This window comes from Panulirus ornatus, chromosome 4 (genome assembly GCF_036320965.1).
Source record: "Panulirus ornatus isolate Po-2019 chromosome 4, ASM3632096v1, whole genome shotgun sequence".
In the NCBI taxonomy this organism is placed as follows: domain Eukaryota; kingdom Metazoa; phylum Arthropoda; class Malacostraca; order Decapoda; family Palinuridae; genus Panulirus; species Panulirus ornatus.
This window is the reverse complement of record NC_092227.1, coordinates 49967960-49982881: the sequence shown is the minus strand read 5'-3', so window position 1 is coordinate 49982881 and position 14922 is coordinate 49967960. Positions and strand designations below refer to the sequence as shown.

The following is a 14922-nucleotide window of genomic DNA, read 5'->3' as shown; positions in this document are numbered from 1 at the left end:
ATGATGAGTGTGGTGATAGCGTAATGATGATGATGATGATTGTGAACTGACAACTGAAATCTATTAATGGAAGTTGTGTTAAAGATGGTGAAAGTAACGATGTGTTCCAGATTTTGATTGTGATGAGTGAGGATGATCATGACAGTGGTAATGTAGATGGGATGATGACTCATTCTTGATAGTGATGGTGCGAGAAGTGCTCCAAACACTGAGCTTGGAAATCACTTTGAATCTGAAAAGTAGTTCATTATGGTCTTGACATATATATATATATATATATATATATATATATATATATATATATATATATATATATATATATATATAGCAATTATGGATCTGAAGAAGGCATATGATAGGGTGAATAGAGATGCTTTGTGGAAGGTTTTAAGAGTATATGGTGTGGGAGGTAAGTTGCTAGAAGCTGTGAAAAGTTTTTACCATGGATGTAAGGCATGTGTAGGAGTAGGAGGAGAGGAAAGTGACTGGTTTCCAGTGAATGTCGTGAGTCGCGGAGTGGCGATGGGAATGGATGAAGGCAGCAAGTATGGATATGTACTTGTGTATATATGTATATGTCTGCGTATGTATATGTATGTATGCACTGAAATGTATATGTGCGTGTGTGGGCGTTTATGTATATACATGTGTATGTGGGTGGGTTGGGCCATTCCTCGTCTGTTTCCTTGCGCTATCTCGCTAACGTGGGAAACCGCGGTTAAATATAATATATATATATATATATATTTAAACTATTCGCCATTTCCCGCGTTAGCGAGGTAGCGTTAAGAACAGAGGACTGGGCCTTTTTTGGAATATCCTCACCTGGCCCCCTCTGTTCCTTCTTTTGGGAAAAAAAAAAAAAAAAAAATATATATATATATATATATATATATATATATATATATATATTTTTTTTTTTTTTTTTTCTTCTTTTTTTTTTTTGGCTTTGTTGCTGTCTCCCGCGTTTGCGAGGTAGCGCAAGGAAACACACGAAAGAAATGGCCCAACCCACCCCATACACATGTATATACATACACGTCCCCACACGGAAATATACATACCCATACATCTCAACGTACACATATATATACACACACAGACATATACATATATACACATGCACACAATTCACACTGTCTGCCTTTATTCATTCCCATCGCCACCTCGCTACACAGGAAAATAACATCCCCCTCCTCCTCATGTTTGCGAGGTAGCGCAAGGAAAAGACAACAAAGGCCCCATTCGTTTACACTCAGTCTCTAGCTGTCATGCAATAATGCCCGAAACCACAGCTCCCTTTCCACATCCAGGCCTCACACAACTTTCCATGGTTTACCCTAGACGCTTCACATGCCCTGATTAAATCCATTGACAGCACGTCGACCCCGGTATACCACATCAATCCCATTTATTCTATTCCTTGCCCGCCTTTCACCCTCCTGCATGTTCAAGCCCCGATCACTCAAAATCTTTTTCACTCCATCTTTCCACCTCCAATTTGGTCTCCCACTTCTCCTCGTTCCCTCCACCTCCGACACATATATCCTCTTGGTCAATCTTTCCTCACTCATTCTCTCCATGTGCCCAAACCATTTCATATATATATATATATATATATATATATATATATATATATATATATATATATATATATATATATAACTTAACCGCCGTCTCTCGCGTTAGCGAGATAGCGCAAGGAAACAGACGAGGAATGACTTAACCCACCCACATACACATGTATACATATTATATATATATATATATATATATATATATATATATATATATATATATATATATATATATATACTCACCCTTTTCCGCATGAGCGAGGTAGCATCAATAACAGATAACCGAGCATTAGAGGGGAAAAATTCTTACTTACTTGGCATCTTGCTCTATTACGTCTTTTGGAAAGTAACAGACAGACAGATAGACACACACACACACACACACACACACACACACACACACACACACACACACACACACACACTTTTTGACAGTAGCCGCCCAGGGTGGCACAGTTGGCACTACCCTCCACCTCAGGGTTGCTGGTCTTACTTTGTGTCATCAAAACAGGACTACCTCGGGAGCTAGTCCTGCCATCTTCTCCCAACATGCACCATACACCTGCACAGTCCCTTACTTTCTCCACATCAGCTCTCTTGGGATGGTGGCATTCACCGAGCACCGGTCTGACGAGGAACAATATAGTGTCAGGAGTGCCAGAGAGTATGTGGGTAAGATGGTCGCGTTTGCAGTGAAAATGTGCGCGAGAAATGCACAAGAGAAACAAAGATTTGTACATGACATTCATGGATCGGATACGGATGATGGAGATGATAGCACCCTAATCACTATATAACTACCAACAGCCTCCAAGGAGAGTCAAAAAGCTCATCCCTGCCTCACACTTCAGTAACCTCTACTCACACATCCCGAACAGACCAAACGATGACAAGACACAATACACACTGAAATAACCCGGAAAGCTCTATAGACAACCGACCTCCCAGCCGGTCTCCAGAAATATACCCATCAGATACCACGATCCCCAGACAATCAAGAGTCATACTTTCCCAAGAAGGAGCTGGAGGGAGGGAGTGAAAGACGCTTTGAGGCATCGTCTCCTGAACACTAAGGAGGTAGAAAAGTGCTCTTGGGAAAATGATTTGGTGACGTGCTGTCAATGGGCTGAACCAGAGCGTATAAAGCAGTCTGGGGAACCATAGAATTTGTCTGTAAGGCTTGGCTGTGGATCGTGGGTTCAGATTTCAGTACATCTGACGAGAGGGCTGAACTGTGGATGTGAACATACGACAACATTATTTCGGTTTCCTTGGCGTTACTTCGCTACAGCGGGAAACGGTGAACATGTCTCAAAAATAAATGAATTGTTTAAAACTCTTTATGGTGGACAGACGTGGACGAGTGTCAGGAGGAGGCAGGAGGCAGTTCCCCCTGCCGCCAGCATGAGCGGTGCGTCAACACTGAGGGCGGCCACACGTGTCCCTGTCAGGAAGGTTTCCTGAGGTCCGCCAGCGGCTCCTGCACCAGTAAGTCTACCCCTTCTACCCTCGCGCCATTTAGCACAAGAGGTGCAAACCAGTACCTGTGTTTACATAAAGCAGTACCTGTGTTTACATAAAGCAGTACCTGTGTTCACATAAAGCAGTACCTGTGTTTACATAAAGCAGTACCTGTTTTTACATAAAGCAGTACCTGTGTTTACATAAACCAGTACCTGTATTTACATATAGCAGTACCTGTGTTTACATAAAGCAGTACCTGTGTTTACATAAACCAGTACCTGTGTTTACATCAATCAGTACCTGTGTCTACATCAATCAGTAACTGTGTTTACATAAACCAGTACCTGTGTTTACATCAATCAGTACCTGTGTCTACATCAATCAGTACCTGTGTCTACATCAATCAGTACCTGTGTTTACATAAACCAGTACCTGTGCTTACATAAACTAGTACCTGTGTTTACATAAACTAGTACATGCGTATACATAAATCAGTACCTGTGTTTACATAAACTAGTACATGTGTTTACATAAACTAGCATATGTGTTTACAAATGTGTATTACCAAGATTCTAATTGTTAGATTTGTTTCACCACGTGTGTTGTATGTTGTGTGCTTTATTGCATCTGAACATCAGAGACAGAAACAAGGTGTTGGTATATGAAATTATTTACTGGATTTCACACTTTCAGAATAAACAGGAACTCCGCCATGGTGAGTCCAGGTGTGGCAGTACACCTTTGATCATAAAATGTAATACCCGAGAACATGAATACATAAACCCAGTTTATGACTCAACATTGTATTAATCTATACATATCCCATTAAGGAGTATTCTAACATCCATGATATATATTTTTCTTCCATTGTAATATTTCTCATTAGCAAACTCTCTCTCTCTCTCTCTCTCTCTCTCTCTCTCTCTCTCTCTCTCTCTCTCTCTCTCTCTCTCTCTCTCTCTGACAAAGAAACAGCATCATAGCAGCATTATAAATGATACTCCGATTCGGAACGTCATATTACCTCTAGTTCATAACGTCCCAACAAAACAGAATTCGCCCGCAAATAAAATATCTCTTTGCCATCTACACACGACCATATCCAGCATCATTTATATCGGTCATATAATACTCTGAGAAGTAAAAAACATGTATCCTCCATATACGATAGAGATGCCACAAACACTGTTCGCTAAATCAAAATCAGGATAACGAAGGACGAACATACGTAAGACTGCTAAAGGCGAACATACATACATTTTTCATATAATATAAATCAATTTCGTAAAGGTGCAATGTCACAGTCACTCGCTTGATTTACTATTTGCTGATAACCAAGTGAACTCTCGGGGGAGTGTATATATATATATATATATATATATATATATATATATATATATATATATATATATATATATATATATATATTCTTTTTTTCATCTACTTTGTATTATACTTTGTCGCTGTCTCCCGCGTTGGCGAGTCAGCGCAAGGAAACAGACGAAAGAATGGCCCAACCCACCCACATACACATCTATATACATACACGTCCACACACGCACATATACATACCTATATATCTCAACGTATACATATGTATACACACACAGACATATACATATATACACATGTACATAATTCATATTGTCTGACCTTATTCATTCCCATCGCCACCCCGCCACACGTGAAATGACAACACCCTCCCCCTGCAAATGCGCGAGGTAGCGCTAGGAAAAGACAACAATGGCCACATTCGTTCACACTCAGTCTCTAGCTATCATGTATAATGCACCGAAAACCACAGCTCCCTTTCCACATCCAGGGCCCACAAAACTCAAAGGTTTACCCCAAGCACTTCACATGCCCTGGTTCAACCCATTGACAGCATGTCGACACCGTTCCAATTCACACTATTCCTTGTACGCCTTTCACCCTCCTGCATGTTAAGGCCCCGATCACTCAAAATCTTTTTCACTCCATCTTTCCACCTCCAATTTGGTCTCCCACTTCTCCTCGTTCCTTCCACCTCTGACACTTATATCCTCTTTGTCAATCTTTACTCACTCATTCTCTCCATGTGACCAAACTATTTCAAAACACCCTCTTCTGCTCTCCCAACCACACTCTTTTTATTACCACACATCTCTCTTACTCTTTCATTACTTACTCGATCAAACCACCTCACCACATATTGTCCTCAAACATCTCATTTCCAGCACATCCACCCTCCTCCGCACAACTGTATCCATAGCAAACACCTCGCACCCATATACCATTGTTCAAACCACTATTCCTTCAAACATTCCCATTTTTGATTTCCAAGATAACGTTCTCGACTTCCACACATTTTTCAACGCTCCCAGAACTTTCGCCCCTTCATCCACACTATGATTCACTTCCGCTTCCATGGTTCCATCCGCTGCCAAATCCACTCCCAGATACCTAAAACACTTCACTTCCTCCAGTTTTTCTCCATTCAAACTTACCTCCCAGTTGACTTGTCCCTGGGAGCGTTGAAAATTGTGGAAGGCGAGAACATTATCTCAGAAAGCACAAATGGGTATGTTTGAAGGAATAGTGGTTCCAACAATGGTATATGGTTGCAAGGCGTGGGCTATAGATAGGGTTGTGCGGAGGAAGGTGGATGTGCTGGAAATGATATGTTTGAGGACAATATCTGATGTGAGGTGGTTTGACCGAAAGTAAAGAAAGGGTAAGAGAGATGCGCGGTAATAAAAAGAGTGCAGGTTGAGAAAGCAGAAGAGGTTATATTGAAATGGTTTGGTCACATGAGAGAATGGTTAAGGAAAGATTGACAAAGAAGATATATGTGTCAGAGGGGGAAGGAACGAGGAGAAGTGGGAGACCAAATTGGAGGTGGAAAGATGGAGTGAAAAAGATTTTGAGTGATCGGGGCCTGAACATGCAGGAGGGTGAAAGGCGTGCAAGGAATAGAGGGAATTGGAACGATGTGGTATACCGCTGTCGACGTGCTGTCAATGGATTGAACCAAGGCATGTGAAGCGTCTTGGGTAAACCATGGAGAGTTTTGTGGAGCCTGGATGTGGAAGGGAGCGGTGGTTTCGGTGCACTGTACATGACAGATAGAGACTGAGTGTGAACGAATGTGGCCTTTGTTGTCTTTTCCTAGCGATACCTCGCGCGCGTGCGGGGGAGGGGGTATCATTTTACGTGTGGCTGGGTGGCGACGGAAATGAATAAAGGGTATGAATTACGTACACACACACACATACATATATATATATATATATATATATATATATATATATATATATATATATATATATATATATATATATATTTTTTTTTTTTTTTTTTTTTTTTTATACTTTGTCGCTGTCTCCCGCGTTTGCGAGGTAGCGCAAGGAAACAGACGAAAGAAATGGCCCAACCCCCCCCCCATACACATGTATATACATACGTCCACACACGCAAATATACATACCTACACAGCTTTCCATGGTTTACCCCAGACGCTTAACATGCCTTGATTCAATCCACTGACAGCACGTCAACCCCGGTATACCACATCGCTCCAATTCACTCTATTCCTTGCCCTCCTTTCACCCTCCTGCATGTTCAGGCCCCGATCACACAAAATCTTTTTCACTCCATCTTTCCACCTCCAATTTGGTCTCCCTCTTCTCCTTGCTCCCTCCACCTCCGACACATATATTCTCTTGGTCAATCTTTCCTCACTTGAACCAAACGTTTAGTGGTAACGCACCTCTTCAGTTCAACGGTACAATCGTTGAGCACAACGGTACGATCATGCCGAGTACAATAATACCAACCCGCGGGTACGAAAGCATTAGCCTCGGCCATCAACATCACAGGCTCACACTGTCGTACTGCAAGGGTTAGTAAAACGCCTGTGCGTCATGCTGCCACAAGTGTTCTTTTGAGACTCTTCCGCGTTTCCACTCCTGTCTTCACCATCAATTTATTCCCTTTTACACATGCAATTATGCCTGTTTGGACAGCTGTGATACACTACTGATACGAACACCTGTACAGATGTGAACGAGTGCCTGAATCCCGCTCTACATGACTGTGGCCACATCTGTCATGACGCCGACCCTCCGGTGATGTACACCTGTGACTGCTACCCTGGCTACGCCTGGGACAACGTCCAACGACGATGTGTTCTTAGTGAGTATACTGGATCCCTCTCATATTCAACATAAAACTCTGAATATGATGAGAACTATGGATTCGATTATCATTATGACCAGTAATATATATATATATATATATATATATATATATATATATATATATATATATATATATATATATATATATATATATATATATATATATTACTCATTCATTCATGTGTTACCGAACTCAACCTGCTTGAGGCTACACCGCGAGTGAAAGGTCACCATTGGCAAGGCTGTATCATTGTGATCACAGTCTCGTCAAAGGATTTCTCTTTCCAGGAGCCTTTACAAAGGTCCTGGGTAACACTAGGAGCCTTTCAAAGATACCAATCCTGGGGTAATCATAAATAAAACGTAAACCGATTTGTATTCTAACTTTCTAAAAGGAGAAACAGAAGGAGGAGTCATGCGGGGAGTGCTCATCCTCCTCGAAGGCTCAGATTGGAGCCTCTAAATGTGTGTGGATGTAACCAAGATGAGAAAAAAGGAGAGATAGGTAATACGTTTAAGGAAATGAACCTGGATGTTTTGGCTCTGAGTGAAACGAAGCTCAAGAGTAGAGGGGAAGAGTGGTTTGGGAATTTCTCGGAAGTCAGGGGTTGGTGAGAGGACAAGAGCAAAGGAAGGAGTAGCACTACTCCTGAAGCAGTTGTGGGAATATGTGATAGAGTGTAAGAAAGTAAACTCAAGACTGATATGGGTAAAACTGAAAGTGGATGGAGAGAGATGGTGATTATTGGTGCCTATGCACCTGGTCATGAGAAGAAATATCATGAGAGGCAAGTGTTTTGGGAACACCTGAGTGAGTGTGTTAGCAGTTTTGATGCACGAGACCGGGTTATAGTGGTGGGTGATTTGAATGCATAGGTGAGTAATGTGGCTGTTGAGGGTATAATTGGTGTACATGGGGTGTTCAGAGTTGTAAATGGAAATAGTGAAAAGCTTGTGGATTTGTGGGCTGAAAAAGGACTAGCGATTGGGAATACCTGGTTCAAAAAGAGAGATATACATAAGTATACGTATGTAAGTAGGAGAGATGGCCCGAGAGCGTTATTGGATTACGTGGTGATTGACGCGCGCGTGAAAGAGAGACTTTTGGATGTTAGTGTGCTGAGAGGTGCAACTGGAGGGATGTTGATCATTATCTTGTGGAGGCGAAGGTGAAGATCTGTAGAGGTTTTCAGAAAAGGAGAAAGAATGTTGGGGTGAAGAGAGTGTTGATAGTAAGTGAGCTTGGAAAGGAGACTTGTGTGAGGAAGTACCAGGAGAGATTGAGTGCAGAATGGAAAAATGTGAGAGCAAAGTACGTAAGGAGAGTGGGAGAGGAATGGGATGTATTAAGGGAAGCAGTGATGGCTTGTGCAAAAGATGCCTGTGGCATCAGAAAGGTGAGAGGTGGGCAGATTAGAAAGGGTAGTGAGTGGTCGGATGAAGAAGATTGTAAGTGAAAGAGAAGAGAGAGGCATTTGGATGGTTTTGCAGAGAAATAGTGCAGATGACTGGGAGATGTATGAAAGAAAGAGGCATTAGGTCAAGAGAAAGGTGCAAGAGGTGAAAAAGAGGGCAAATGAGACTTGGGGTGAGATTATCATTGAATATTAGGAAGAATAAAAATATGTTTTGGAAGGAGGTACATAAAGTGCATAAGACGAGAATAAATGGGAACATCGGTAAGGAGGGATAATGGGGAGGTAATAACAAGTAGCGATGAAGTGAGGGGATGGAGTGAGTATTTTGAAGGTTTGTTGAATGTATTTGATGACAGAGTGGTAGATATAGGGTGTTTAGGTCGAGGTGGTGTGCGAAGTGAGAGGGTCAAGGAGAATGATTTGGTAAACAGAGAACAGGTAGTGAAAGCTTTGCGGAAGATGAAAGCCGGCAAGGCGGCGGGTTTGGATGGTACTGCTGTGGAATTTATTAAAAAAGGGGGTGACTGTGTTGTTGATTGGTTGGTGAGGATATTCAATGTATGTATGGTTCATGGTGAAGTGCCTGGGGATTGGCGGAATGCATGCATAGTGCCACTGTACAATGGCAAAAGGGATAAAGGTGAGTGTTCAAATTACAAGGGTATAAGTTTGTTGAGTATTCCTGGGAATTATATGGAAGGATATTGATTAAGAGGGTGAATGTATGTACAGGGCATCAGACTGGGGAATAGACGTGTGGTTTCAGAAGTGGTAGAAGATGTGTGGGTCAGGTGTTTCCTTTGAAGAATGTATGCGAGAAACTTAGAAAAACAAATGGATTTTTTTGTAGCATTTATGGATCTGGAGAAGGTATATGATAAGAGTTTATAGAGATGCTCTGTGGAAGGTATTAAGAGTATATGGTATGGGAGGTAAGTTGCTAGAAGGAGTGAAAAGTTTTTATCGAGGATGTAAAGCATGAGCACGAGTAGGAAGAGAGGACAGTGATTGGTTCCCAGTGAATGTAGGTTTGCGGCAGGGGTGCGTGATGTCTCCATGGTTATCTAATTTTTTTATGGATGAGGTTGTTAGGGAGGTGAATGCAAGAGTTTTGGAAAGAGGGGCAAGTATGCAGTCTGTTGTGGAAAGGGCTTTGAAAGTGAGTCAGTTGTTCGCTGATGATACAGCGCTGGTGGTTGATTCGGGTGAGAAATTGCAGAAGCTGGTGACTCAGTTCGGTAAAGTGTGTGAAAGAAGAAAGCTGAGAGTAAATGTGAATAACAGCAAGGTTATTAGGTTCAGTAGGGTTGAGGGACAAGTCAATTGGGAGGTATGAAAGGTGAAAAACTGGAGGAGGTGAAGTGTTTATGATATCTGGGAGTGGATTTAACAACGGATGGAACCATGGAAGCGGAAGCGAGTCACAGGGTGGGGGAGTGTGCGAAGGTTCTGGGAGCGTTGAAGAATGGGTGAAAGGCGAGAACGTTATCTCGGAGAGCAAAAATAGGTATGTTTGAAGGAATAGTGGTTCCAACAATGTTATATGGTTGCGAGGTGTGGGCTATAGATAGGTTTGTGCGGAGGAGGGTAGATGTGTTGGAAATGAGATGTTTGTAGACAATATGTGGTGTGAGGTGGGTAAGAGAGATGTGTGGTAATAAAAAGAGTGTGGTTGAGAGAGCAGGTGTATTGACATGGTTTGGTCACATGGACAGAATGAGTGAGGAAAGATTGACAAAGAAGATATATGTGTCAGAGGTGGAAGGAACGAGAAGTGGGAGACCAAATTGGAGGTGGAAGGATGGAGTGAAAGATTTTGAGCGATCGGAGCTTGAACATACAGGAGGGTGAAAGGCGTGCAAGGAATAGAGTGAATTGGAACGATGTGGTATACCGGGGTTGACGTGCTGTCATGGATTGAACCAGGGCATGTGAAGCGTCTGGGGCAAACCATGAAAAGTTTTGTGGGGCCTGGATGTGGAAAGGGAGCTGTGGTTTCGGTGCATTTCACATGACAGCTAGAGACTGACTGTGAATGAATATGGCCTTTGCTGTCTTTTCCTGGTGCTACCTCGCGCGCGCGCGAGGGAGTGGGGCGCCATTTCATGTGTGGCGGGTTGGCGACAAGAATGGATGAAGGCAGCAAGTATAAATATGTACATGTATGTATACGTTGAAATGTAGAGGTATGTATATCTGTGTGTGTGTGTGTGTGTGTGTGTATGGGCGTTTATATATATACATGTGTATGTGGGTGGGTTGGGTCATTCTTTTGTTTGTTTCCTTGCGCTATCTCGCTAATGCGGGAGAAAGCGAGAAAGTATGTGTGTATATATATATATATATATATATATATATATATATATATATATATATGAATTAGTAACATGGTATTATGTATTACACGATGTATTCACAATAAGTACTACAAATTACTCGGTGAACAAGACCCTTTCAGCGTCAGGTATAACAGTGAGAGAGTCCAGCTGTTGAGGCCGTGATGACAAAAGGCTCTGGGAGTAGGAAGAGTAACAATATCCAGGATGGTATTTGTTAGCATTGTGGCTAGATTATCGCAAGTAAATGTTGCGTCATTATACACACACGAGTGTTGAACTCCCTCTCCAAGGTTTATAAATACGTAAGTGATTACAAACACAAACACACACACACACACACACACACACGAGTCAGCACCGATGGCCTATATAGGTTCGAATCCTAAGCGTTAGCAGACCCACAACCAACCCAGATGTTCATTTTCACCTCGAGGCAGGGGTGTGTGTGTGTGTATATACAGATCGAAGTGAAGGCATGTTATAGTACATGTACCTCAGGAATGTTTTGGTGATGAAGTAAACTCTCATAGTGACTGAAGCCTCTCTTGTTGTTTATAGTTGTTGAAGATCGTTGTTAGATGTCCAGATGCACGTTTTTCAGATATCTAATAGCACTGATTAACGTTATCGCTTAATTCTAATTCAGACTGGTTGAAATGGCTTCAAAGCTGGTAAATACATCGAAGTAGAGGTCAAAGAACTGGGCGTAATTTTGATACGAAACCAATGATCATTTATGGTGCTCCAAAAAAAAATCAACACTAAAGACTATGATTTACGAAAAAGTGCGAAAGGAAATTCCTACCAATAGTCTTACTGGCCAGGTAAAGGTTCTGCCGTGAATCCAGACACTAAGCAGTATAGAGGCCGTGCGTACAAAAACGCGTATGGTTGTTCTTACGCAGTGGGCAACGCCAACAATACGAATGATTATTTCTGATGCAGCAAACTACAAAGGATTCTACAGAGTTGTTCCATTAACATCTGAAATCACTCATCACGTCTGCCATTCCCAGGTGACCTCTCCCATTACCATGCACCACCCAGTTGTGTGGGCGCCTTTACCCACGTCTATCTATATACTCGACTAATTTTGCCAGACTTGATCGGAGGCCAGACCGCGCGCTGTGCTTAGCAATTGTGGGACAGTGGTGTTTGGGATGTGACAATGGTGTCTTTGGTGTGACAGTGGTGTCTGGGGTGTTTTCTACCCTTGGTTACCTGTAACGTGTGTGACATTTTTTACTTTTGTGTATATCTTTATCCGGTGGAGGTTTCCTAGGGTGAAAAACTTTTTTCCAGCTCCTTTTAATTTTTGTTAAATTCTTCCACCAAATGATTGATCGGGGTCGTAAAGAATGGGCAATTGCCTTTATTTCAAGTGTTCTAGCTCAGATAACTTCATTAAAGATCACTCAGACTTATGGTGTGCCACACATGAACAGGTCATTCATAGACGCGAAGTTCCTTTTCAATACTTTTGTTTTCTTATTTCCACCACGGTTTGCCTTTCTCATGAAGGTTCAATTACAGAACCTTAATAGAATTATGATGATAAAGACTAAACCAAAACCTTATTAGAATTATGATGATAAAGATATACGCACATGGTGAGGTACAGGGTGTTGGGTTATACCTTATCCAACGTGTGGGTGTTGGGTTATATATCATTTAACGTGTGGGTGTTGGATTATACCTTATCCAACGTGTGGGTGTTGGGTTATACCTTATCCAACGTAATAGGTTATACCTTATCAAACGTGTGGGTGTTGGGTTATACCTTATCTAACGTGTGGGTGTTGGGTTATACCTTATCCACCGTGTGGGTGTTGGTTTATGCCTATCTAACGTGTGGATGATGAGCTGATCCGTTACGCCAAAGCCTTTGTAACCTGTCTTTCCCTGGCAGAGGACGAGACCACCGCATGTGAGTGTAGCGAGCCTGGGAAGAGCATCTGCTACAAGCCAGAGGAGGGACAGCAGGAGTGCAACCCTCGACCTGGCTACAAGATGAAGAACAACACCTTCTACGGTAATGATCGCATGAGGTTTGACCTTTCTCTTCATTCTCGTATCTATAGTTTCCCATCCTATTCAAGGTTCTGGAACGTTTATGACTCCAGAGAGGACTAGAAGTCTGCATGAAAATCTACATCTTATTTCTCAATAACAACGTTCAAACCTGCCTTTCTCTCTGTCTTTGCTTATCTCGTACATTTAGTGCATGACTTTCCGCAAGTTTATCCCCACATCACTTCCGTAAAATGCTGGATGATATATGATGTATTCTGTCCTTTGGTTACGATAAACTACAGCTCTTGCTTTTAACAACCCAGAGCACCTAAACGCGGGCGAATCTTTTGGGAACGAATCGATAATGAATAGAGCTTTTGTCCACCGTGGAGGCTGGCCACCTGGTGTGACCTGAAGGTCATGCTGGCGACCACCTCTCGACTCCTGGAGTGAGTAATTACGTCGTAAGAATCAATAGTATGAAGGGAGGGAGAGGGGATGACCCACATGGCACTTACATTAATGTTTTGTGCTGAAAACCTGAGGCACGATGTTGCAACCCTCAGCTGTTGCACCCTTGGAAAGGCGTGATTTTTGACCTGACCCAAAAGTGTCAGATGAAGAAAGGAAAAAAGGTCATGTCGTTAGGTGGTTCATGGGAAAGACAAATAACAGGAGACCTGATGGTCCACGACGAGATCACCTGCTGGAGGACGACATGTGTGTCCCGATTTCGTACCTATGAGAGAAAGGGGCAGGAGAGTTAAGCAGTCGGCGTATTCTAAGGATTTGCTGATAACCACAGCACAGATTCAGTGCATATCCAACATCTTTGAACAGAGCTAATGTGTTGTTTCTGGTCACATGTCGTGACTGGGTCCTAGCAGAAGGCTGGACACCGTGGCTGTTGCAAGATTTCTTACATGGTAAGAACGAATTCAGCTGTTTACAAGTCTTGCCCAGTATATAAACTCACGTTTACAAGTCTCTGTTTGTTTAAAAAGAGTAGACTCAGTGATATTTCTATTGATCAGAGGGTTACAAGACTTAACTGTATAAGCAATCATTAGTTAACACAGTAGTCATTATTTCGAACGTGAATATAAACAAGGCTCCAAAAACCTGAACTTGTCCAGTCCTCACGCAATATTTGTGCTATCTAGGTTTAGCAGAAACACCAGTCTGCTCTGCATGAAACATAACAATCTTTGCAAATATTGCTGCCAAAATGTATCATCTGGTGAGTGTTTGAGTGCGGTGTTACCAGACTCCGCCAGTTCGAGGTTATACCTCGAGTGAGAAGTCACCTTCGGCGAGGCAACATCATTGGAAGTACACTCTCGTCAAAGAGCTTCCTACTCCAAAGGAGCCTATGTTCTCCTGCTACTGAAAGTAGCGAAGCCTTGTGTTGTTAGTTTTGAGAAAGGTTCCGGGTAACACCAGGACTCGCATTTAAATTAGTCTTTGGGTAATGATTATGAATCAAATGAAACTGTTTGATTCAAATATTCTCAGCCTCAAGGTAAAAGTACTGTTGAAGACTACATATACGTTTGAGAGAATGAAGAGCCACAGTCGGGTAAAATGATCACTAAAAGGCACAACTAAAACATTCTTGGTATCATGAAGAGACTTTGGGTTAACTCGAAAAATTATTACAGGCAAAAGAAAAAATCTTCCAGGAATTCCTGCAGCTCCGAGGTTGCGCTCCTTCCAGTAGTAAAGAAGTTGTCTGACGAGACTGTACTTCCGATCATACCACCTCACTAAAATTAACTTCATGCATCTCAATCGTTACGAACAATGATGATGCCTGGTGATGGCCAATTTAACAAAGACCATCCACAGACCTTCAGAGAATGAGACCAAAAATTGTAAAGAAAATGGAAGTGAATATCATTATCATATAATAATTACCAACCTAGGCCTGCTG

General features: G+C 42.1%; 1 protein-coding gene across 1 annotated transcript in view; it reads left to right on the top strand.

Annotated features, from left to right (window-relative positions):
• LOC139764797 (uncharacterized) overlaps positions 1-14922 on the top strand; it is a 156255-nt gene that overhangs the window by 86622 nt on the left and 54711 nt on the right. The window contains exons 7-9 of the mRNA XM_071691694.1: positions 2931-3065; positions 7080-7214; positions 12886-13008. Of these exons, the coding sequence (XP_071547795.1) occupies positions 2931-3065; positions 7080-7214; positions 12886-13008 (393 nt within the window). The remainder of the gene's footprint in view (positions 1-2930; positions 3066-7079; positions 7215-12885; positions 13009-14922) is intronic.